The 21,484-nt window shown below is 36.3% G+C and overlaps 4 protein-coding genes and 1 pseudogene across 9 annotated transcripts; 2 read left to right on the forward strand and 3 right to left on the reverse strand.

Annotated features, from left to right (window-relative positions):
- Nucleotides 1-1,232: 1,232 nt before the first annotated feature.
- On the forward strand, nucleotides 1,233-3,431 carry LOC113671592 (uncharacterized). Its single transcript, XM_027187837.2, has 2 exons — nucleotides 1,233-2,010; nucleotides 2,426-3,431. The coding sequence occupies exons 1-2, from the start codon at nucleotides 1,510-1,512 to the stop codon at nucleotides 2,960-2,962; spliced, it is 1,038 nt and encodes a 345-aa protein (XP_027043638.2). The 5' UTR covers nucleotides 1,233-1,509; the 3' UTR covers nucleotides 2,963-3,431.
- Nucleotides 3,432-3,461: 30 nt separating this feature from the next.
- Nucleotides 3,462-5,274, forward strand: LOC113671408 (uncharacterized). Its single transcript, XM_027187593.2, has one exon. It carries the CDS (start codon nucleotides 3,856-3,858, stop codon nucleotides 4,471-4,473), a length of 618 nt encoding a protein of 205 aa, XP_027043394.2. The 5' UTR covers nucleotides 3,462-3,855; the 3' UTR covers nucleotides 4,474-5,274.
- Nucleotides 5,275-5,427: 153 nt separating this feature from the next.
- Nucleotides 5,428-7,375, reverse strand: LOC149039472 (putative G protein-coupled receptor 19; annotated as a pseudogene).
- Nucleotides 7,376-11,614: 4,239 nt separating this feature from the next.
- LOC113671506 (uncharacterized) lies at nucleotides 11,615-13,574 on the reverse strand. Its single transcript, XM_027187718.2, has 2 exons — nucleotides 13,438-13,574; nucleotides 11,615-12,951 (listed from the first exon to the last, which is right to left on the reverse strand). The coding sequence occupies exons 1-2, from the start codon at nucleotides 13,451-13,453 to the stop codon at nucleotides 12,476-12,478; spliced, it is 492 nt and encodes a 163-aa protein (XP_027043519.2). The 5' UTR covers nucleotides 13,454-13,574; the 3' UTR covers nucleotides 11,615-12,475.
- A 29-nt stretch (nucleotides 13,575-13,603) lies between these two features.
- Nucleotides 13,604-21,446, reverse strand: LOC113671505 (uncharacterized). Of its 6 annotated transcripts, none has more exons than XR_016180606.1 (18): nucleotides 21,410-21,445; nucleotides 21,066-21,108; nucleotides 20,861-20,916; nucleotides 20,218-20,484; nucleotides 20,015-20,132; nucleotides 19,771-19,878; nucleotides 19,039-19,115; nucleotides 18,756-18,871; nucleotides 18,380-18,518; nucleotides 17,897-18,000; nucleotides 17,601-17,689; nucleotides 17,464-17,500; nucleotides 17,236-17,270; nucleotides 16,564-16,646; nucleotides 16,140-16,217; nucleotides 15,762-15,805; nucleotides 15,158-15,267; nucleotides 13,604-14,687 (listed from the first exon to the last, which is right to left on the reverse strand). XR_016180606.1 is itself a non-coding variant. In XM_027187717.2 (18 exons), exons 1-18 carry the CDS (start codon nucleotides 21,422-21,424, stop codon nucleotides 14,588-14,590), a joined length of 1,623 nt encoding a protein of 540 aa, XP_027043518.2. In that variant the 5' UTR covers nucleotides 21,425-21,446; the 3' UTR covers nucleotides 13,604-14,587. The 6 variants fall into 6 exon arrangements, 2 of the variants coding, with proteins under 2 accessions (XP_027043518.2, XP_089041684.1); XR_016180605.1 differs by having other exon boundaries at nucleotides 21,392-21,440; XR_016180608.1 differs by having other exon boundaries at nucleotides 17,232-17,270; nucleotides 21,392-21,440.
- Nucleotides 21,447-21,484: the final 38 nt, after the last annotated feature.

The following is a 21,484-nucleotide window of genomic DNA, read 5'->3' on the forward strand; positions in this document are numbered from 1 at the left end:
CAACCAATAAAATTTAAGCACTATCTACTCAATTAAAAGCAAACATTCACTTTCGTGGACATGTCGCGAAAAATGCTTGGTCATTCACATCTCATTTCCTAAAATAAACTGATCTTTTATCATACAATACCCCGACAGGTATGCCACAAAATGAAGGTTCTAGCCGGCATTGTGACTTATCTATTGTACCACTTATCGCTGTTAATTAATTGCTGTTTGTGTTGAATCAGTCAAAAACGGAATAATTTATGTAAGTTTTCCGTAGAAGTTATGTGCACTCAGTATTTCCTAAAGGATTGACGAGTTATTTTGAATAATACCTAACCTTGCTTTTGTTGCAGTCAGAAAATTCTGTTGCCAACTCAAGGATAAGAATTGAACTGAAAAGAGAGCTGGGTTCTACACACCCTCACAGAATCAATTTCTATCCAGAATGTAAATCTGTGTTTTATTTTGTTTTTAAACGTTTTCAATTTCAAGTTTCAAATATGTGTCTCAGCTGACTTCGAGGTATTTTCGTCAAACCTATTATGGAGGTGGATATCAAATAGTAATGACTTTTTTTGCACATCCACCATCCACGTCACAATACCGATAATTATCAAGTTGCGGCAAACCATACAGAAAATCATTATAACTCATTGAAAGGAAATGTAAACAGAAAAGGAATATCACAGCGCAAGGCTTGCTTTCTGTTTTTTTTTTAAGTTTATTTTGCTGTTATTACAAAAGGTGGGCGAGTTAAAAGATTTAAAAGCGAATGTAAATTTAACCACATCTCATTTATTTTTCCTTTATACGTTTACTTCTACCTGAAGGTAATTGACGTAAATAATCTTAATACATCACTCCAGCAAACAGGGCGTGAAAAAGACAATGTGAAGTTATTATCAAGAGGGTGCACGTGATATAAAATCAAATTCTCTAACTTATCTCACAGGGAAACGTCAACGCCTGGCTCTTAAATGGGAGAATTACTTTTCAGATATTTGAAGTTGATGGAACTGCATCGCAACAGCCTCCGTCGTCGGCTGATATGCAACATATCTTTTAGCCAGAGATGCTAATTTAGATTGGTAGTAAACAAAAATGCCAAATGAGGAAAATGGGTCATAAAGAAACGGATGGTGAAATGTGGAGAAATGGACATAGCATGGATTGGAAAAGACAGACGTGAAAGCTTGATGCTGGATTTATAAAGATATGTAAACCATTATGTAACAGGTAAAGCATTGAGTTTAGTTTACGGACTGAGAATTCTTAACGAGAGTCTGGTGTAAAAATACTATTTGTGTCGAAGGGAATGATGATACATCTCCTTACACAAATGAATTAAAAAGGAGCCTAGAATCATATTCATAGTTCTTGGTCTAGGATTCCGACCGATCAGTACACGCTAAGAGCGCGCGCTGGTCAAACATTTCACAGTATTTATGACGCATGCATCTTACGTACGCATACGTTTAGTTTCACATAATCAAAATAAAATTCACCTGAATCACCTTAGAAATGTCGTTTGCAACTAGAAATACTTGCATATGCAGCAGCTGTTTTAAAAGACAGCACGAAATTATTGTTAACGACCAACGGCATGCTAAAAGCGGGAAGAGGTGTGTCATTAAGCCATGGACACCTTCCTCAGCCAAAGAAATTGAGAAAAATGTTTGGAAAGTGTATCTAGAAAAGTTGAAACTTCAAGTTACCCGTGGATGCCAGCGATTAGGTAAAAAATCAATCGACTACATTGAGGTTGTCCGCAAAATTTGTCCTTCAGAGATATTTGTGGAAAAACCAACCAGTGCTAACAGCCGGTCTTTGATTCTGGATGTGAACTGCCAGAACTTTTGGGATTTTGTCTATGGGCAGTCATGGAAAGGAAGAGTAAGAGTTTGCGAAGGAGAGCTGATGTATAAACTGAGAGAGACACTGAAAATGCTTGTTAGTCAGGAAAAAATTGCATATTTTACTGTAACAAGGATGTTTACAAACCACGAATACATCGTCCCCAAGGTAAAAGTATCTAGTATTTGTCTTTGATAAATTACCTTAACATGATACTTTAATTGGTGCTGTTGTATCAACGTCATTTGTTTAGGGTGACTGAAACCATGCCAGCTGCACATAAGGACCTAAATTTGACGATAATTTATTCCCCTGCATATGATTTTCGAAAAGACATCAGGCAATTCCATGGTGTCCAGGTAGACACATCTTGATGCGAGTGAGCAAGAAGTTTATCACCCACTTTTAACTAATATCACTCTGATTGCCCATAGAAAACTGCATTGCAGTGATGTTAATATCCCTGATACAATTACACTACGTGAAGCTTTCTCTGTCACGGTGTCTTAAATCATCTCATACCTGAATCTGTTTTCCTATTAAGTCAGTTGTTTCTTTATGCGTTATACGTTTATCAAATTAGTCCCCAGGGCTTGTAGTACGAGTGGAACAAACTTATTATGGAGGCGTACCAAAGAAGACAAAGAAAACAGTTAGATGGAACTTGGTTCCAGATAGCACGTTTACACCGCGCCTGAAATGTGTATCACCCATTCTTAAAAATGCATGGGACAAGACTGCAACTCCTTTCCTTAAAAGTAAAGCCCCAGATGTCAAACGTTCCGATATGGAAAATGAGCCCACGATGCGCCGATTTCCAACCAACGGAAACGAGCCCGAGAGAATGTTTAATTTAAGCGAAACTTTCGCAAAAGGAGACTTTGCGACAATTTGCCTCCAAGCTACTGAGCATTTTATAGTTGTGAGAGAAATGGTCACTAATAGTAGAACCATGAATTCGTCAACGTCGTTCACATTCAGAAGAAAGGAGAATTTATGTGGAACAAGCAAGATTGCTAAGACAATGAATGATTTCTACACTTCTGAAACCCTTGCTGAAAATTTCGCTAAAAAACCGGAGTTTAAACCAAGTACCCCTCTGCTGGAGATGAAAATTTAATCTGTGATTAGAAGAAAATTTGCCTATAATCACAAGAACAGTGCCAGAGTTACTAAATGTTCCTTATTTTTGAACTTCAATAAAGTTCGTCGATAGAACTAAAAAATGCTATCGAAACAATCGTTAACTACAAAATTAACCTTGTGATATTTTAATTCCATTGCAAAGGGTTTGGTAATTTCTCATCCATGTCTTCACCTGCAATTTCTGTAGCGTAAACGTTTAAAACTAAGCAAAATATTGACCTGTAGTTAGTTTCTTCCTTTCAGTTGTGTGAAACTCCAGATTTGTAATTAGTTAAGTAATTATCAAAGGTTTTTTTTTCTTGGTCTCACGTTTGTACTCGACGATGACGGCATGGAAATTTGACATGCTAAGAAAATCTGTCAGGTGTAGGACGTGCCTCAATTATTATTTATCACCTAAGAATGAGAAAATGGTGTCGAAATAAAAGCTTTCATCGTTTCTATATCACGTTGACGTCTTTTGTTATGCATGACTAGAATTTAACATCCATACGTCGTACAACTGATTCGGAAAAAAACGATTTTAAAATTTCTTTATTGGCCACAGCGAAGGCAGCATATACTCAATGAAATTTATTTAATTAACCTCGTGGATTTTCAGTTTTACTTTTTTAGTGCGTAATATAATTTATTGTTTAGGAAAACAACAAATTGGAAATTTCATTGGGCGAAGGTTTTTCCTATTCACAACGATCCTTTGTGGTCAAATTGTTAGGAAAGTGGAGACAGGTGTAAATGTTTTATCACTTGGTTGGGAAAGTTCTACGAGCCACAGCGCTAATTAAAGCTCTTTAAAGCAGCAAGTAAACGTAAACTGCGGTCACTCGTAGCATACTAGTGGTTAGTACTTGAAGCTCTTGTAAAGACATGAGGACAAGCTTTTTGTTGGGTTCTGTGCAAAACAGAACGAATAATCATTTTAAAGAAGCGAGGAACAAAATGTTGGAGCCTGCAACGGTGAATCAAGCAAAAAATGTTAATCACAAAATATCCAGTTCCTCGAAAAAGCTGTCGAGAGTGAACAGTTTTGCAAAAGAAGAGGACATGGAAAGGATTTTGGAGGAGGTTGAGACTGGCAATTTGTACAGCCCCTCGTCTAAAAACGCCAAGAAACGTCCGTCTGTTGTAGACGAAGATTCGCAGCGTCCAGACGAGGAACTCGAACAATTTTTTCTGGATGTGGAGAAGAGAAATGCAGAGCTACAAGAATTGCTTCAACTTGTTGAAACCACAAGACAAGAAAACGAAGGGCAGATTTCAAGAGAAGCTTCCGCAGGTGTGAGGGGAAGTACGGACTCCCTGGTTGAAAAACTCATGCGTGATTTAGAGAATGTGGGCTGGGAGAAGAGTAATTTTAACAGCGGAACCGTAGAGAGACCGAAAAGCTCGAGCGAAGCGTGTGATGGAACAAATTGCGCAAAACTCCGAGCCAGCGCATCGGAAGAAGAACTCGATGAGATGCTAGCAGAGCTCTTGGAATTGTGATAAGGAAATAAAGACCTAAAAAAGGTTATTGATTAAAGTTCGCAAATTTAATTTTGTCAATAAGAAGTTTTAATTATTAAGTTTGAGTTCTTAAGAAGAACATGAACCAGTGTATATTCTAAAGCCATATGACGCAAGATTTAGATGTAAAATCCAACTTCAATCAAAAAAGAGGTGGTTGAAGGATTTTTTTTCTGTTTGTAAACAAGATTTTTGAATTGTGTTTTTATAAAGTTCCTATGACTACAGCTATCTACTGCAGTGTCTAACCGCTAAAATTAGGCTTATTGTGTGATATAAGCGGTTCCCCATTTGTTAACATGCCTACTTGCATTGATTTATGTGATTTAAAGCAATCCAAATCTTACGCTCCCATAAGACAAGTCGAGGTTATTGCCTGTCAAGATTTCTTTTACAACAAAGGAATATTTGATTCTGTTCCCGAGCTGTAGGACTTGACAGTTAATGAAAAAACTGACACTAACTTATATTCAAACTTTTCATGGGGGAATATTAAATATGGAAGATCAACAAACAATGTGAGAAAAATTTGCATGATGAACCCCCAATTTCTTTAATTTAGATTTACTCGTAATCTATTTTCCGTCTCTTTAGTTCACTTAAATTCATTGTAGCTATGGTAATCATCCATGCTTGTCAAATCTTTTTCTCCATTGACAACACATTAGTCGTTGACCAAAGACTTCATTTAGAATAAATTTTTTCCAAACCCATAAGCGCTCCAGCTAATTTAACGATCAGTCAAAAAACACTTCAATAAAAAAAATTTATGTGATCACACATTGATGAATACTTTATTGATTTTCTGTATAAGGTGTAGAAATACATGCACTGATTAAAATTAATTATCGATCACTTTTAGGGCGATTATATTTGAAGAAATCACATGCTAACCAACATGACATGAAGTAAAATCTGAGTTACAAGGTCAGGTTTCATAGCCAGCTTACAAGTAACAAGGCTGGCTTCCACGCGCCCAGATAACCGTTTATTTAAACGACCCTGGACCTGCATGATTTACATGATCATTACCTTACCACATGCATTATACATATCCCATTTTTTTATCTACAATTTTTGATAACAGATAGAGCAGCATTAACCGCTCTTTATGACTGTTTTTGAAATCTCTATACATCATCCTTTTTCGAATTCCAGTCAGAAATTATGACAGGAACATCGGGATAGAAATACAAGAGTCTTTTTTTACGATACTCGCTTAGGTAAGTTACAATACTTGAATTACTCAAGATAGTACAGAGGTTCCACTGATATATTGCTTTAAAGGTTCCACCACAATATTATACAGAATTTACTATGATTACTGGCTATTTAGACTCCAGCCACTTTGTCTCGCTAAGCCTTAACAGACACATAATGTTGTCCACTATAGCAATGGGAATGTGATTGGAATTCGATGTTTGAGTAATGACAAAACTTATTTCTTACTGTACACAGTTAATCTAGCCTAGAAGTCCCCATTAATTTGGCAGATAAACTTGAAAATTTATCTTTTTTCTTCGGTCAAAATGAAGCATATCGGTTGGGGTTAACGGCTCTTTCGATCTCCGAAAACAGGGCTTTTCCAAAGTGGTATCGAAAGAGAAGATAAAAATTCAGAGAAGCGACTATTAATTGACTTCTGCCGTGGTCACCTTTGTACTAATATTGGAGCTTGCTGGAACATTAATCAACAGTCGGGAAAAGTTTTGTTCCTAAATTGATCTCACTGGATTATTGTGTATGATTATTGTGTACTGAAATTGACTTGAAGGTTATGATGGATCGTTACCGGAGCGGTTGGAGCGATGAGAGTCAATTTTTCCATCAGGAGGCTTTAGCGGCTTTCTTGAAAAACAGCCCCTTAATAAATGCGCGAAAATCTTCCATTTGAATGAGATATATGATAACGTTAAGAATGCTGTTCGAGAAAATCAGCCCAGAAAAAAAGCACCTTGTGATAAATTGTGCTCTAAAATCTGGAGGATCTTTTGCCATTGAAGTAGAATATATGGCGTAATAATAAACCCCTGAGTTTGAAACGATAAATGACAGTGTAATGGTAACAAGGAGATATGTTCCTCGAATTGTAGCAGCCTTTAAGCCCTCTCTTATGGCGTTACTTGACTGTATATCTACTTTTCTTTTCTGCCTGCCCCACATAGTTATTGCAATGGAAATATTGAAATAAATTAAGATCAAAGAGGGAATAAGGTACTGTATATATTACTCCATGACTTGCGCAAATTATCTGAAACACTCGGTAACTAATATCAGGTTTACACATGACTGTGTAATGTGTATCATCCAGATCATAAGGTATTCCATCCACTGCTGCAGCGGGGCCTAATACATGAATAAGACCTACTATCCATGCAGCCCATATTAGCTTGCGAACACGAGCAACACTAAAGGTACGAGGAACTTTACGAGTCGCAAAATACCTCTCCATACTTATTACTATAAGATTATTTATTGTAACAGTAGGAAACAGGATGTTGAAATACCGAACTAGTTTGCAAGCCCAGGTGTGCCTTTGAAATACGTCTACCGTTATCTGAATACAAAATAATGGGATAGATATCATGGAACAAAGAATTTCCGAAAGAGCTAAACTTTTTATGTACAGATTTAAATTTCTTACAAAAGCGCTTTTTTGCAGAAACCCGACGGTCTTCTTTCTTTTGGAAATAAAATAATATATAAGGCTGTTACCAACGAATCCTACGACTCCAAAATTTGCCAAAAATAAGACTGCAACTAGTTTGGTGGTGAAGCCTGCTGGTAAAAACACATAGATTCGTCCTGTTGTGTTTGAGCCATTTAGGAAGCCCGACAATCGGGTTGTGAGGTTTGACAGCTGGTGAGATCCTTCAAGCATGACGCCACAATCTGTTGGATTGGTACATGAAATTTGATTGAATGAGTTTTAAAGTCGTAAGTAAATCATTTTTAGACTAGAACGTGCATCGTTTCGTGGTAAAAAAAAAACCGTAAGGCAGTATAGATAAGAAATGTAACGCCACGCAGTTGGCACAGGTCATTTTTTCAACTCGTGTATTGCGCTTTGTGTCGTAGGTTTGTTTGCATGGGTGTATAGATATATATACCTGTGGCACGTTATATGTTATTCTTGGTTGGGAAGTTATCAGTGCGCTCACGTACAGTATCAATATTCTAAATTACCTGACTAACTTTTTTCTTGTAGATTTAAGGTAATGTGGTAGAGTGTGAGGCATCCTCTTTGTGGGAATCGCAGGGTTTCATTTTTCGAAAGCTTCACTATGTAAAACCTTTAAGATTTCTTCCAGTGAACCCTCTAAAAGATATGCCTGGCCTGAAACAATTAGAGTTTTGACCTGCGGAAGACCAGAAATAATATCAACACATCGACTAAAAAAGTTATGGTCGGTAGCGCCGAGATTCTATACAATCATATTTGAGGCTTGTTTCATCTTCAGTAATGTTTTTCTGTTCTCTCTTTGAACACCTCATGTGTCATGTACCTTGTTGAGAGAGTTGGCTGACTCAAACTATTTCAAAACGCTCATCAAGAAAAATCGAGCGATAGAATATTTTGAAATTAAAAAATAATGTTATCATTTCATGATTGCCGTTTTATTCTCTGCCTTCTCTAATTCTTAAGTTGCTCTCGATACGGACGTATCTATATTTTATGTGTTTGTTCTGAAGCCTTATTAAAGAAGTATATACGACATTCAAGTTAGGGTTCTATTCAATCTCCTCAACGAGGCGATCCATATTAGTTTTGACTAAGAAATTTCGGAGAACGACAGATTTGAAACGTTTGGTATGTTGATTTTCTCCTTATGCGGGTCCGGCCACCAGAGAGATTGTCCGTGTTCCATGAGAACACAAGAACGTTGAGTCTTGTATATGATTTTGCCCTCCATTAATTTTGTCTTTCTAGATAACGGCAGTACATTGTAACTCGTTTCAGTTCAGAACTTTTTAAATGCATTTATTGTGTTAAGTTACGAATATAAAATATTGCTATAATGTACCGGATTCAATTTGTCGATCAGCCGAACTAAAAATGAATTTCCGAATTTGAGATGAAGTAAAATGTTTAATGTTCAATAATTGGGTTTTTTGCACAAATTTATCTTAATACCAAAAGAAATTAAGACCAAAAAGATCAAAAGAAATGTTAACGTAGACAGAAATTTTCTTGACCTTACCTTCTGAAAGAGACACCGGGTTTACGCGCACAGGCTTGAAGTTGTCTCCTCGAGCTCGAAACGAATATAACTTGTAACATTTGACTGGTATGTCCCATGTGTTCCAAAATGTCCGGTGTATATATTCAGTTTGCGAGTCATTGTTGCTCAAGCCATTCATTTCTCCGTCAGCAGCGGATCGAATTTTTTTTTCTTAAAAAACAACTTTACGGCCTAATCGGGATAAATTTGCTCATTTTAAACCGGTGTTGTTACTACCGGTATTTTGAAAGAAGACTGAAAAACTTCCGTTATGAAACAACTCTCAAGTTTTGTTTTTTTCCTCAATTAATTTTCTGATAACATCAAGTAAACTGATGGTGGATGCTATTTACATCAAAAACATTTGCTGCGATTCCACACACTTTGAGCTGGACACATGAACAGTGTGAAGGCTGCATGTTTAGTATTATCAACTGAGTTGAAGGCTGTTTGGCTCATGTGGTGTCACGTTTTCATCCAGCACTTGCAAATATCAAGGACTGCGTACACCTAAGACACTTCCGACAATTTTCTAATAAATATTCACACGAAAAAGTTCATATTTGTCATTGTAATTGCGGGCTCATGCAATTTTGTTAGTCTACATGAAAAAAAGGCCAGACAATGAATTAGAACGCCTGAGATTTCGACAGCGTTTTCTTTAATTTCGTGTGAGATTATTTCAGCCGGTTTGTTGAAGCAGATTACGTTTGGTAGTTTCAAACTTTTGCAACGCTATCATTTTAAAGTTATTCAAATGTACATCTGGAAATAGCCCATTTAGTAATTTGCACTCGTATAACATGAGAACAGCACTCCTTGCTAGCCAATCAGAACTGTTTTCATGTATTTTATGTAAGTAATAATTGGAAAGAGTCATTTGCAAAAAAAAAATTGTTGGTAATTGAAGAGGTCCGGCGCACACCACTCCATTTGATCGTAGTCGTGGATAGTACAAGTGCTAGGTTCAATATATTTAAGCACAGCGGTTCTGAGTGGAGTGTGCCTTTGTTGTTAGTTAAGACAAAAAAAAATATCTAAGTTACACATATAGCTGAAAAGCAGAAAAAAAAAGAGGTAAGATCGAGTATTAACTGCACCGTCATGCAATAAACGTTTTTACAGCTTAGAGCAACGAGTATTTTCCTGATGGAAAATTAAGTTGCAGTCACGTGTTAGTTGTACACTTGACGTTTCATTCTTTTCCAAGTTTTCTTATTTAAGTTTTTCTCTGTACAGTGTTTTTTTACATTCTCTGAGTGATGTTTAAACACTGCTGTAACAGATGGCAAAGTTACCTAGGGCCATCCTCAATCCTTACGTGTCAGTTTACCTAAAAGATTTTCTGTCGTCTGTTTTTCCATGGATTAGTATTCGAATGAGTATCTCCAAACTTATGTTGGGTCTCAACGCACGCAAATTTTTTTCGCTTACTGCACTAAGCTTGTGAAATGCGATCAAGGTTCCGTTCAACTACCAACTCAGAAATTCTCAAATATTTAAAAAAAGATTTTCAGTCATGCCTCGGTGATTTATTGATACTAAAAACAGAAAAATTAAAAAAAGGCAAGCTGTTCAGTTTGAAAACAATGCTAAGTCTATAGCAAGGCATACTAAAGGCGAAAAACTTTCTAATCAACCCAGCTAAGTCTCTGGCATTAAGGAAAATGAAGGATATAAAATACCTGGGAGCGATTGGTTACTCCGTAAGAAAAGATAGACAGTTGACGAATTATTGCGAGCAGTCGGTTAAATTATATGTCTTAGTGCGGAAATAAAAAGTAAAGAAATTATCACAATAGGCCCTTCCTTTCACTGCTGTCTTAATACGGCAGCTGAAGAAATCCCAAAAGAGTCGAACCACTGATTTGTATACAATGTTTTCAGAAAAAAGTATCGACATAAACATGACAAGTCGACAAGTGAGAAATTTCAGGAAATGGAAGAAAACAAGCTTGGAAAAATTCAGGCTCAATCGCAAGGAAAATGGGAGGGACTGGGAAATTCTTTCGCTTTTCACACCCCACAATATGGGATCCTTTCTAAACTGCTGCGTGTTGAATGTCCTCGGTTAATATATGGTATCCTCAAGCACTTTCGACCAAAATATGCAAAAAGTTCTCTAGTATTTCGATCTGACTTCACGAAGAAAATTACATAACAAGAAGAAAATTACATAACAGCGAAGGCTAAAAGTGCTGTGCGCACAAAGTTTACGGGCGCTTTCTTTCGTTCGGATAACATCTGCCTCACAAGTTGACAACTGGCAGTAGATTTGGTTTTTATGAGAGACCTAGCTTATCAACACGCAGTAATGGTTAGGAATAAACGAGAATAAAAAATTATCTTCCTCTTAACCCTTTACACCCTAACATCAGTAAGTATATTCTCCATACTTTTCTCCATGCATTTCCTCGGGTGCTGCAAGGAGAATTTGTTTAACAATCAAGAGCTTCTTTAGTTGGTAATCATTTCATTCGTTCTCATGACCTTACTGTGTGATTCAGGTGTGACGTTGTAAGGAGAAATTAGATGCAAATCACTCTTAGGGGTCAAACGGTAAAGTAAAAAAACTTTCCTTTTCGGTGAAATATCAAACTCAGCCTCCTCATTTCGAACAAAAAAAATTATCTTCGTATTTTTTTGGAAAATCCACCCACCATGGCGGGGTATTTAATGTATGGTTTCCATTTGCAGTTGAACAAAAAAATAAACGAATGAAATTTATTCGCGAGACAGTTTTGTCCGTGGAATATTTAACTGACAGAGAGATTCCTTATTGCGAGAGTTCAGTCCCGTAAAAAGTTTGCTTGGGTGTTCAAATGATTTCCCATGCATTTGGGAATAAGCACGATTAACAATTGTATTCCATACGAAAAAAATGGCGAATTGTAGTATTCGAAAAAATTGAGGACTGTTTATTTACTCTGAATTGCACGAGAAACTATTTCATCACTGATTATAAATGTACATTGTTATTTTAGTTTTTATTTATTTCAATGTTTTTCACTAACGATCAATTTTAAATCCATACTTTTCGCACTGTGTGGAATAAGTCGACGAACTCTCGGCCAATAAGCAGGCAGAAAGTCTTGCACGTATATTGCAACAAATTGCTACAGTAAACAATTAACACGTAAACGCTAGGTGAGGAATATTCGCCAAAATTCGAAATTTTAGCAATAAATGAGAATCGTGCAATCAAATCTGAAGTTGTTGAAATACCGTCGCCATATTTCAGATCCTGAGTTCATGAATTCAAAGTCGAGTGCTTGAAAAGATTCTAAATATGATTAATTTCAGCTGTTTTGAGTTTGTTCAAGTTTTACGATTGATTATGAAAAATGTTCTCTTTGGTTGAAACAAATAACGTGAAAAGGTGAAAATGCAAGAAACCTGTTATCCGTCTGAGAAGTTCAATAGTTCAAATGTAACAAATTTTAATGCTGAAAATCTGAACGAAACAAAATGCTAAAGGAGGAAGGAAAAATATCGTTATAATTGAAACTTCTTAAAATTACAGGTTGTGAAACAGCAGTCATTCTATAGGCAGTATAGTAATTCATTCAGTTTAAGGCCTATTCCCTGATCAGCCTGATCTTATTTACAACTTCTAGACTGACTGAGACATCTTTCAAATGAAGTATTATTATTTGGCAAGCTATGACAGCACCAGCCAATCGCTGGCAGTATTCATCTAAATTCGTAAAATTGCAGCAATTAGTTAAGTTGTTCTCCAATTTTTTCTTCTGAGAAAATCATTTCTCGTAAACAGATGTAGTAGCCGACAACCCATCTGAAAAGTCTTCCTCTGTAATTTCCATTCTGTAGACCCACGCAAAAATCTCAGATATAACATTTTCCTCAGAATCAGCAGAAATATCGGATTCTCTGAGTAGATATTTATCGTGGTTTCCATTGCCAAAAAATTTAATTTCGTCCAGCTCATCCCTCGCTGAAGCAAAAGGCATCAAAATTTCTGATGGGAAGTTTCGTGTGATTTCTGTGACGTAAATCGGCTGCAACACTTCTCGTGCAGATGGAAGGCACAGTTCTTGATCGCTTCTCAAATGCTTGTCAGCTCTGGTCAGAAAATTCTTTCCTGGTAAAAATCGCTTGAAGTTCGTTTTGCATCTGAGCCGTGAGAAACAAAATGTTCCGTTATCGCATCTTCTCAACTTGAAATTCTTACACATCATCGCGAGAAGCAGCTTGTGAAAGATTTTTACAAGTCCTGTGATGAAGGAATCAAGAAATAATTATACACTTTAGAGTCAGCTTGTAACAGCTGTGTCAGTCGGCGGTAGTTATACTATAGGGAAATGATTGGCCGAGAAATGACATTTGTTATTGGGTTTCAAATTCAATATTCTATTTTAAAACCTGAGTCACAATTGTTTTTGGAATGGAGACATTTGAAAAGTTCTGGTATCTTATACGCATCTACCGCAGAAATATAAAAAGCCCTATATACATCAACATCAACAAAAAGCCGAAATGACATCCGCACATTTTTACAGCAACTGACATATCAGTGATTAAGGACTAAAAGCTCTCGCTGCTTCTTCTCGCACTGACATACAAAGGTGAAGAAACAAACCACTTTTAAGCTACGAAGTGAACAAAGTTGTAATAAAACTACGTGGAAACTACGAGTTAAAAACTATGAGTTGGAAACTGTGAGTTTGTGACTATGAAACTATGAGTTAAGAATACTAACCTGCTGCACGAGCCATTCCTTCAGAGAAAGTTTAGAGTTCTTAATTGGAGACAAAATATTTTAGCTTAACCGAGAGAATATTTTCGGTCTATACGCTACAATAATCTCTCACTTTTGTTGGAGTAACTCTATCTTTTGAAATCACTGTCGCAGCGAACAGAGGAAATTCACATCCTTTCGCATTTATTCAAAGTAGACTTTGTCAAACACGTATGTAAAATGTTTCTCCGAATGATTTAATATCAGATGCCACAATGAAATTTGGCAGCCAATGAAAATGAGAAAGTGCTTATCCTTCGCCTTCAAATTATTGACCACAAACCTCAACGAGTTTTAACGTCCTCAGATCTCAACCATTTGACGTCATTTCGACTGAGTCGTGCATTAGGAAAAATAGCTGACAAAATTATAAATTGTGCCGACATATATCATTCTTAAAAGAAATAGGTCAAATATTTTTCACCTATGGGCATCGGGAAAGCAAACTGACATTAAAAAAAACCCTCCGTAAAACCTCCCTATACAATTAATCCAGAAGCTCAGAGAATGTTCAATTACCTTCCAACTACGTGCAGTGTGAAAGCTATGTTTTTAGCATAAATTCCGAGACGTTGTTTTATAAACAATTTATGAAAACACAATTGGAGTTAAGATTATTAAAACTCGTTTACAAATAACAGAAGTTTACTTTGACTGCCCGGAGTTTTAAAACAATACTTTTGAAATGTTAATAGAATTTTCCCAGCTGGTTCACTGGAATTAAACATGCTAAATGTTCCTGTAAAACCTATCAATGGCTTTAAGGTAAAGGCAGCTTATACACATAAAAAGTTTTAGTTCCACCACATTCCCGCTGCAGTACTGGTTTGGTAAAGTTCTCTCATGTTGATAAAACGTTGAAGGATATCCTGAATTTCTCACTCAGCGGCGTCTGATTCAAACCCGTGTTATTTTCCCTCCTTGAATTGATTGCAAATGAATCACTAACTCGAAGGAATCAGTATTCATGGTGAATGCTTGTAAATTAACAGCCTTCTGAGCTGACTTGACGAATATTTTTGCAATATTGTCAACAGTTCACTTGGTCATTATTCAACAAGCTCCTAAAAGGCTTTTTGCTTCACGGCTATCGATTGTGAAAGTAACACCGCTACGTAATTTTTAGAAAGCACAGTCCATTCTTTGTCTTGCTCACAACTTCTTTCAATTCAGCTCTGTTGGCTTTATCTTCTTTTGTCTTTGACTGAAGCCTGGAATTCAAATTGTAGTGAAAATTAGGCATTGCTTCCTTAGATTACGTATTCTATCGTGTTTACGTGTTTAACGCAGCCCTACCCCTCCCCCAAAAAGAGTCTCACTGAGAAGGCTGAGTCTTATCCGATCAGAGAAGATCTGGAGCACCAAGAAAATTTTCTAAAACTACCAGGTCATCAAATACCTCAAATGGCTAACAACTTTGCGTTATAAATTGTGGGCTCAGTAAGGATTCAGAGGGGAGTTTGCTCATGCGTGTTCCACAGCTTTGCTTTTACGTGCCACAGACTTTCCAGTACGTGACAATGGGGAAAACAAATAGTGATTACAATGGTCTTGGTATTCCTGAGATTGCTGTTTCTTAACTTGAAGCTAAGATTGCCAACTGATGTGGGACCAAATTCTCGGAACATGAATTACGGAAAACATAGAGTGGTAAGTGTGAGGAATATGACTGTACACGAACCTTATCACGGGCGATAAATCACTGCAACCAAACACTACTAATAATAAACAGTCACTTGGCACCGCATCGTGGATTTGCTGGATACTTGAATCCACGGAATGAAGTACGTCCTATTAGGAGCAAAGATACATGATTACTGTACCATTTGAAGTATGTACGCTTTACATTGATAGTACATGTGTGAGCAGTGAAAAACGTAGACCGACCAGTTGGTTAAACAGATGGAGACGATAACATGTACACCCTTACTTGACATTGTGTATGTTTTGCCAGAGGCACAAAATAAAAAAAAAATTGGCTAAACCTACAGCCAGAGCTACAGAGATATGTTTGACCTCCTTTTATTTGACATAGTTACGGTGAATTACGATAAGATACGATTTTGCAATCTTCTGTGCGCACTTAGGTTTAAGCATGGTCGACACTTAAGTCTAATATTTGATTGGAAGATCTACACTTTTTTTTGTAATTTGCGTTGAGGACTTCAATCTATGGAGCTTATATTTGTTACATTATTTTCTTATGTTTTTTTAGGCATGGGATCGTTGTAAGAGTTCAGCTATCAAAAATGAATTTTATTTTGGAGTGCACTTTCATCTCCTACCTTGAAAGTTCTTTTCTGATTTTCATTATTGCTTGACTGTTCCTCTGCAACAGAAGATTAAGCATAGGCTCATTATCATACGATAAGTATGCAAAAAATGCGAAAATTACATTAACAGATATTACATAGGACTCTAATCGCATTCTAATCAGACGAGAAGAGAGCAAAAGTCTCCGAAAGCGTACAGAAGATAGAAAAGCATCATGAGAGCGAAGAGAGTTTCAGTTCAAGGAAGTGGTATTTTAATTTGTACAACGCATTAATCAAATTAAAAGGTTCTCCTTGCTTTTCTCGTCATCCAGTAAACGAATTATCTGATTGGCCCCTTAGTGATGCATTATCAGACAAGGATAAGCCGCTGAATCAAATTCCGCTTACCTTTGAAAAACATCTCAGCTTCATGAAGATGAGTCCAGACGATATCGGAGGACTCCATTAATTTAACCGCGCCAGAAACTACCTGGAAGAAGTGAATGTCAATATCTTATAATATAGTAAAGGAAGAATTCTTTGTAATCATGACTACTGGACTGTTTGCTTTTAATCGCCAGATCAGGTGTAGTTTTGGGGAAACCTTTCGCTTACTATTGTATATTGTGAGTCTCAACATCCCAGAATAACACATGTTCTGTCAAAGCTGACAATGTAAAAGTATGGAAGACAACCTCACGATTTGATTCTCGGGGCTGCGGCAATTTCTGTGCCGAAGCATTTTCTGATTATGTGAAAAAACAGCCTCAACAATATCAATGCCTCACACACATTTAAATCTGTAATCTCTAGACCGTCGCATAAGTCCCACCTCTTCATCTGAAGTGCAAGTTACTGCATGTGTTGCGCCTTTGCCAAACTTTTTTACTACTCCGGGAAAATCTAGGATGGATCCTATAACATGACAAAACAGACAGCTCAACACTTCTCTTTGGTTTATGTGCAAAAATGTTTTAAGAGAGAGACGACAGTTCCCTAAATGTAATTCTGTAAAGGTGCTGTTGAAAAATCAACCTTTATTTAGTTATTTCATTTGACTGAGATCATTATCAACCTCACGTCCAAAAGAGCATCTTTATTAGGGAAAAAGTGGTGGCCTCCATTATGTAATAGCACCACTGAGCCATATGGCTACAATGATGCAGCAGGGGGGAGAGGGGGAAGGGGGAAGGGGGGAGGGGGAGGGGGTAATACTCTTGAAGTTATCAATATCATGCAAGGAATGGGATCAACAATCATTCAATTTCTGTTTAAAATCAACTGGACAAATAAAAGTGACATGAAGGAATTTTTTTTACTTTGAAAGATCTAAAAGAGAGTTGTTGTAAACGGGAAAACTTTTAGTACCCTGCTAACTCCTCTGGTAGTACTAAAAAGTAAAAGTTTCCAAGAAACTTGGTAATCAAAAAGTGTTACTAGATCATAATATTGTGGTGAAAATGTGGCGCGGTTCTACAGTACTAACAGTAGAAAACTCAGCTACCTCTTTTCCTACTACGTTCAATTCGCTTGAAAAATCTGATTAGAGAAGCAAATCATGGTTAAAAACATATGCAATGATTTATTTGATGTTGAATATCAAACTTTTAATTTTAATTTAGAAAGAGTCAATAGCGAAAACAAGAGGGCTAATGTCTTCAATTGTAAATGCCTTTGCAAAGTCCTCTAAACTGTGCTGCAGGTAAATTTCGAGACAACATGTACTTCATACCCTTCCTTTCCTGACAAGGTTTTTCCAAAGTTAGGACCTGAAAAAGGCAAGAGCAGAGAAAATAACAAAGATTTAATGACAGAAAAAGATAATAAACTGATGACAACCAACAAGTTGGTAAAAATTGAAATGCTGACCATTTTTAATTTTAAGCTGAACTAATTCCATGCAGGTTCTTGCATCTTCTATTGAACAATGACCACTTTCTCCATTCTGAATATCCTTCCTTCAGGAAAAAAAAGAACTTAACTAAAATTAACTGCTATGAATGTATATGTAACTTTTTTTTTTTAATTTAATACTGTAGATAAAGTTTTCAATCCTGTCTCATATAAATTTATTGCCAAATTAACAGATTAGTTGTTAACCAAAAAAGTCCATCCTGCAATCAGTGGTGAGTGAATGAGCTGTGAGAAATATTTGAAAAACCTACTTTAAATGCTGACAAGCAAGATTCCGTAATGATGATTTAAACAAAGGTACTCCTTGACAGTCTCCATAAAGGAGAGAAGTATCGATCACTCTTGTGTGATAGAGCTGAAAATCAAATAGGTAAATGAACAAAGAGATCTGGAATGTGCAAAGTACCATGTTATACCATACAGATATAAGGTGTAATATTTGAGGACAAACTGCTGGAGGAGGTGGCTAAATGGTTCTCCTTCAGAGGGTGAACTCACAAGGGTGGTGGGGGGCAAAATTGCATTGGGGCAAAACATCCCTGAACCATGAATAAAATAAGATAACAAAGAAGGAAATTCAATAACAAGTAAATCACAAACAAAAGAGAATCTTATCAAGAAATATTTGAACCATACTATATTATGACATGATTAAACTGGTTCTTAAAAAGAGAAAAAAGTGCGTTGCACGCACCTCCATTACAGACTGAAATAAATGTCAAATTATTGCCAACCTTAAGGGCTCTGAGGTCAAACTCTAGTGAATGCCCTAAAAGAATGGCATCTGCTGGTAGAATATCTACCAAATGTTTCTGAACATCAGTTAACGTTGTAGTTACATTCTCCAGCATTTCTGCAGTGATTCCACTAAACCTACACAAAAAAAAAGGAACACGACAGGGTGGAAACCTTTATAATTGAAATTGATGTGAAAAACTAAGTTAACAAATAAAATTTGGGAAATACTGATTCAAGAGTAGTTGCTGCATTTCTCTTATAAGCCAAGTTCAAGGTCCATAATGTAAGTTAAAAAGTGCCCAAACTATTTATCATGATCACACACATAGTTTAAGGTAAATTTGCCCCTGAAAATTTGTTTCTGTCACTTACTCTGTTTTGTAGTCCACTATTGGCCTGGGTGGTTTTACAAGTGTGTCATAAACCACCCTACATGATTCATCAACCAATGATATTCTTGTGAGTTCCTTTCCAAGTGATGACTTACACTAGTAAACACATGAATGACAACAAATCAATCAATGTGGCCATTAAAACTGAGGTCAGTTTTTATTGATTAATAGAACTGACTACCAATCCCACTTTACATGGAAGAACAATTAATTCTTATTTATAATTCTTGAATAATTGATGTGATTTTGTGAACATACAGTACCATTTCACAATCGATTGCAAACATTGGTGACTCTGGAGATTTCTTAGACTTCTTAAATGGTTTAGTTGAAATAAACCCTAAAAACAAGGAAACTAGTGTTAATGAAACTGCAGACCAACCTAATTTTTTTCTGCATACTAATACATGATATTGCCTTTACTTGCAAACTTGCAACCCTCATCTCCTCCCCTTATCCCATATTCTATATCAGATTTTTATTCCATATCCTGGTGCCCTGTGGCCCAGTTGCTATGGTGACCTTCTCTACATTGTACCTTGATGACACTTATTTCACATGTAAGGAGAAATTCTTTCTTGGTCACTCATAGGAATGATAGGGTTAAAATTACAAATATCAATTACCTGTTTTCATTAGTATAGGTAATCACATGGTTTCTTGTGCAATTTTTAGTGCAATAAGCATGAGTAAATTTTTTCAAAGACTAACAAAATTGCACAAGCCAGTAGGATGAGTGCAATTTGTGTTCTTTGAAAAAATTTACAAGTGCTTATTAATATTTTCACATCAGTTCTTTAAGGCGCAAAAAAGTTCAAAGTCTGGCTAAACAGTTCAAGGAATTGTTAAGTCTGTTTTGTTACTTCTTTGCACTGAGTTAACCCTCTTCTGCATGAATTATCTGAAAACTGCATTTATCTTAAACTAATCAGAATTGAGTAATTTTTTTCATGTATCTTATTAATATCTAGATTATATGCATTTATCACCAATACCATCATGTTCTGTTTCCCCATTCTTGTCACTGACAGCACTTGGCAGTGGAAAGTTATTTTCATGCATCTCCTCCAGAGTTAATTTGTAATCCTCTCTACCAAATTTAGCTGAATAAGATTTCAAATTACAGGTGGATCAATTATAATCACTGATCTATACATCAAGATCATAACAAAAATATATTGAGGAAAATCATCACATCTGAAACAGATTAACATGTACATCATTTGGTTAAACACTCACTCTTTTCCAGCCTTTTCCTCAATTTCTTTAACTCTTTCTTTGGCATATCAACAAAAAGTAAGCTCTCATGAGGAAGTTTGACACTAAAGTCTGTTCCTGATGCTTTGGTGTTTAAGCCCTGAAAAAGGAAATAAAATCAAAGCAAAATTGGTTGAAACCATTTGACATTTAATTGTCTCAACACACCAGATAAAAAATCTTACCAACTCAAAGAAGCTGCTACATTTGGGAAAACAATCTTTATTTTCAATAAATTCCTTTGCTCCCACACCACTGACAAGAGTGATGATGACTTTGTGGACTTTATCAGCACCTTCTATCTGACACCAGGACTGACAAGACTGGCATCTGGGATCAACATCTCGTAGGGATGCAAAGAAAATCAGATCTGCTAATTTTGAGATCTTAATTCTTTCTTTGGTGTTTTTTCCAACCCTGAACAACTGATGTGCATGCGGGATAATCTTTGGCTAAAGGATGATAATAAAATTCATTAAATCACAAATAGCTAATTTCACACACCTTTCAAATCACTAGTTTTAATTACAGTTAACCCTTCAACCCCTTAAAGTGACTAGCATCTAATTTCTCCTTACAATACCACCTCAAGTCACACATTAAGGTCACCAGAATGAAGGCTCTTGATTTTTAAACAAATTCTCCTTGCCATTACCTTAGGAAATGTATAGAAAACAGCATATAAAATATGCATACTGATGTTAAGGTGTAACACATTAAATAGACTCTCTCTTTTGTGAGTGGGACTGTTTGAATATCTAGTCATAAATAAAAATCTCTGTTCTCTAGTAAAAAATCTGCTGAAGTCCTTCTGCTTTTTTCACTCACCTTCTGTACTTCCTTCTCACTCTTCTCCTTACTTTTTTTTCTCTTCTTTACTGGTTCTGCCACAGGAAAAAAAATTGATAACAACGAAATCTATGTTCTGGATCAATTTGCCTGCATAACCAGAAACGATTGTGATACAGTGTTTCGTGAATAATACATGTATAGAAAAAGAAAAAAAATATGTGTAACTAATGTGTTTATTTACCAGAAACTGATTTAGGCCGTTTTCTTTTCCTTGATTTTTTAGCCTACAAAATAGAGATATCGAGTGAATAACTGCTGCATAAGGATGAGTATACAGCTGTACATAGCCTGGGCGACTAAGATGAGGAGCCACTTTACAATTTACAATTCAGTGTATAATGAGCTGTTTACACGAAGGAAACACGCATGTTTCTCTTCTGCAATTGCATTTTAAGTAAAGGTGGGATAAAACGGTGACAAGTAAATTTTATGGAAAGAATTCGATTAGATAATTTTCAAAGTAAAAATGCTTCTTATTGAGGTATTAAAGCAGAGTTTTAGAACCACCTTATACACACGACCTACCGACTTGTCGTCCATGTTGGATTTTAACCTGCGAAGAGACTGGGCAGAGAATGGTGTGTACTACTTTGTGTAAGC

Source organism: Pocillopora damicornis, chromosome 10 (assembly GCF_964200805.1).
Source record: "Pocillopora damicornis chromosome 10, jaPocDami1.2, whole genome shotgun sequence".
NCBI classification, from domain to species: Eukaryota; Metazoa; Cnidaria; class Anthozoa; order Scleractinia; family Pocilloporidae; genus Pocillopora; species Pocillopora damicornis.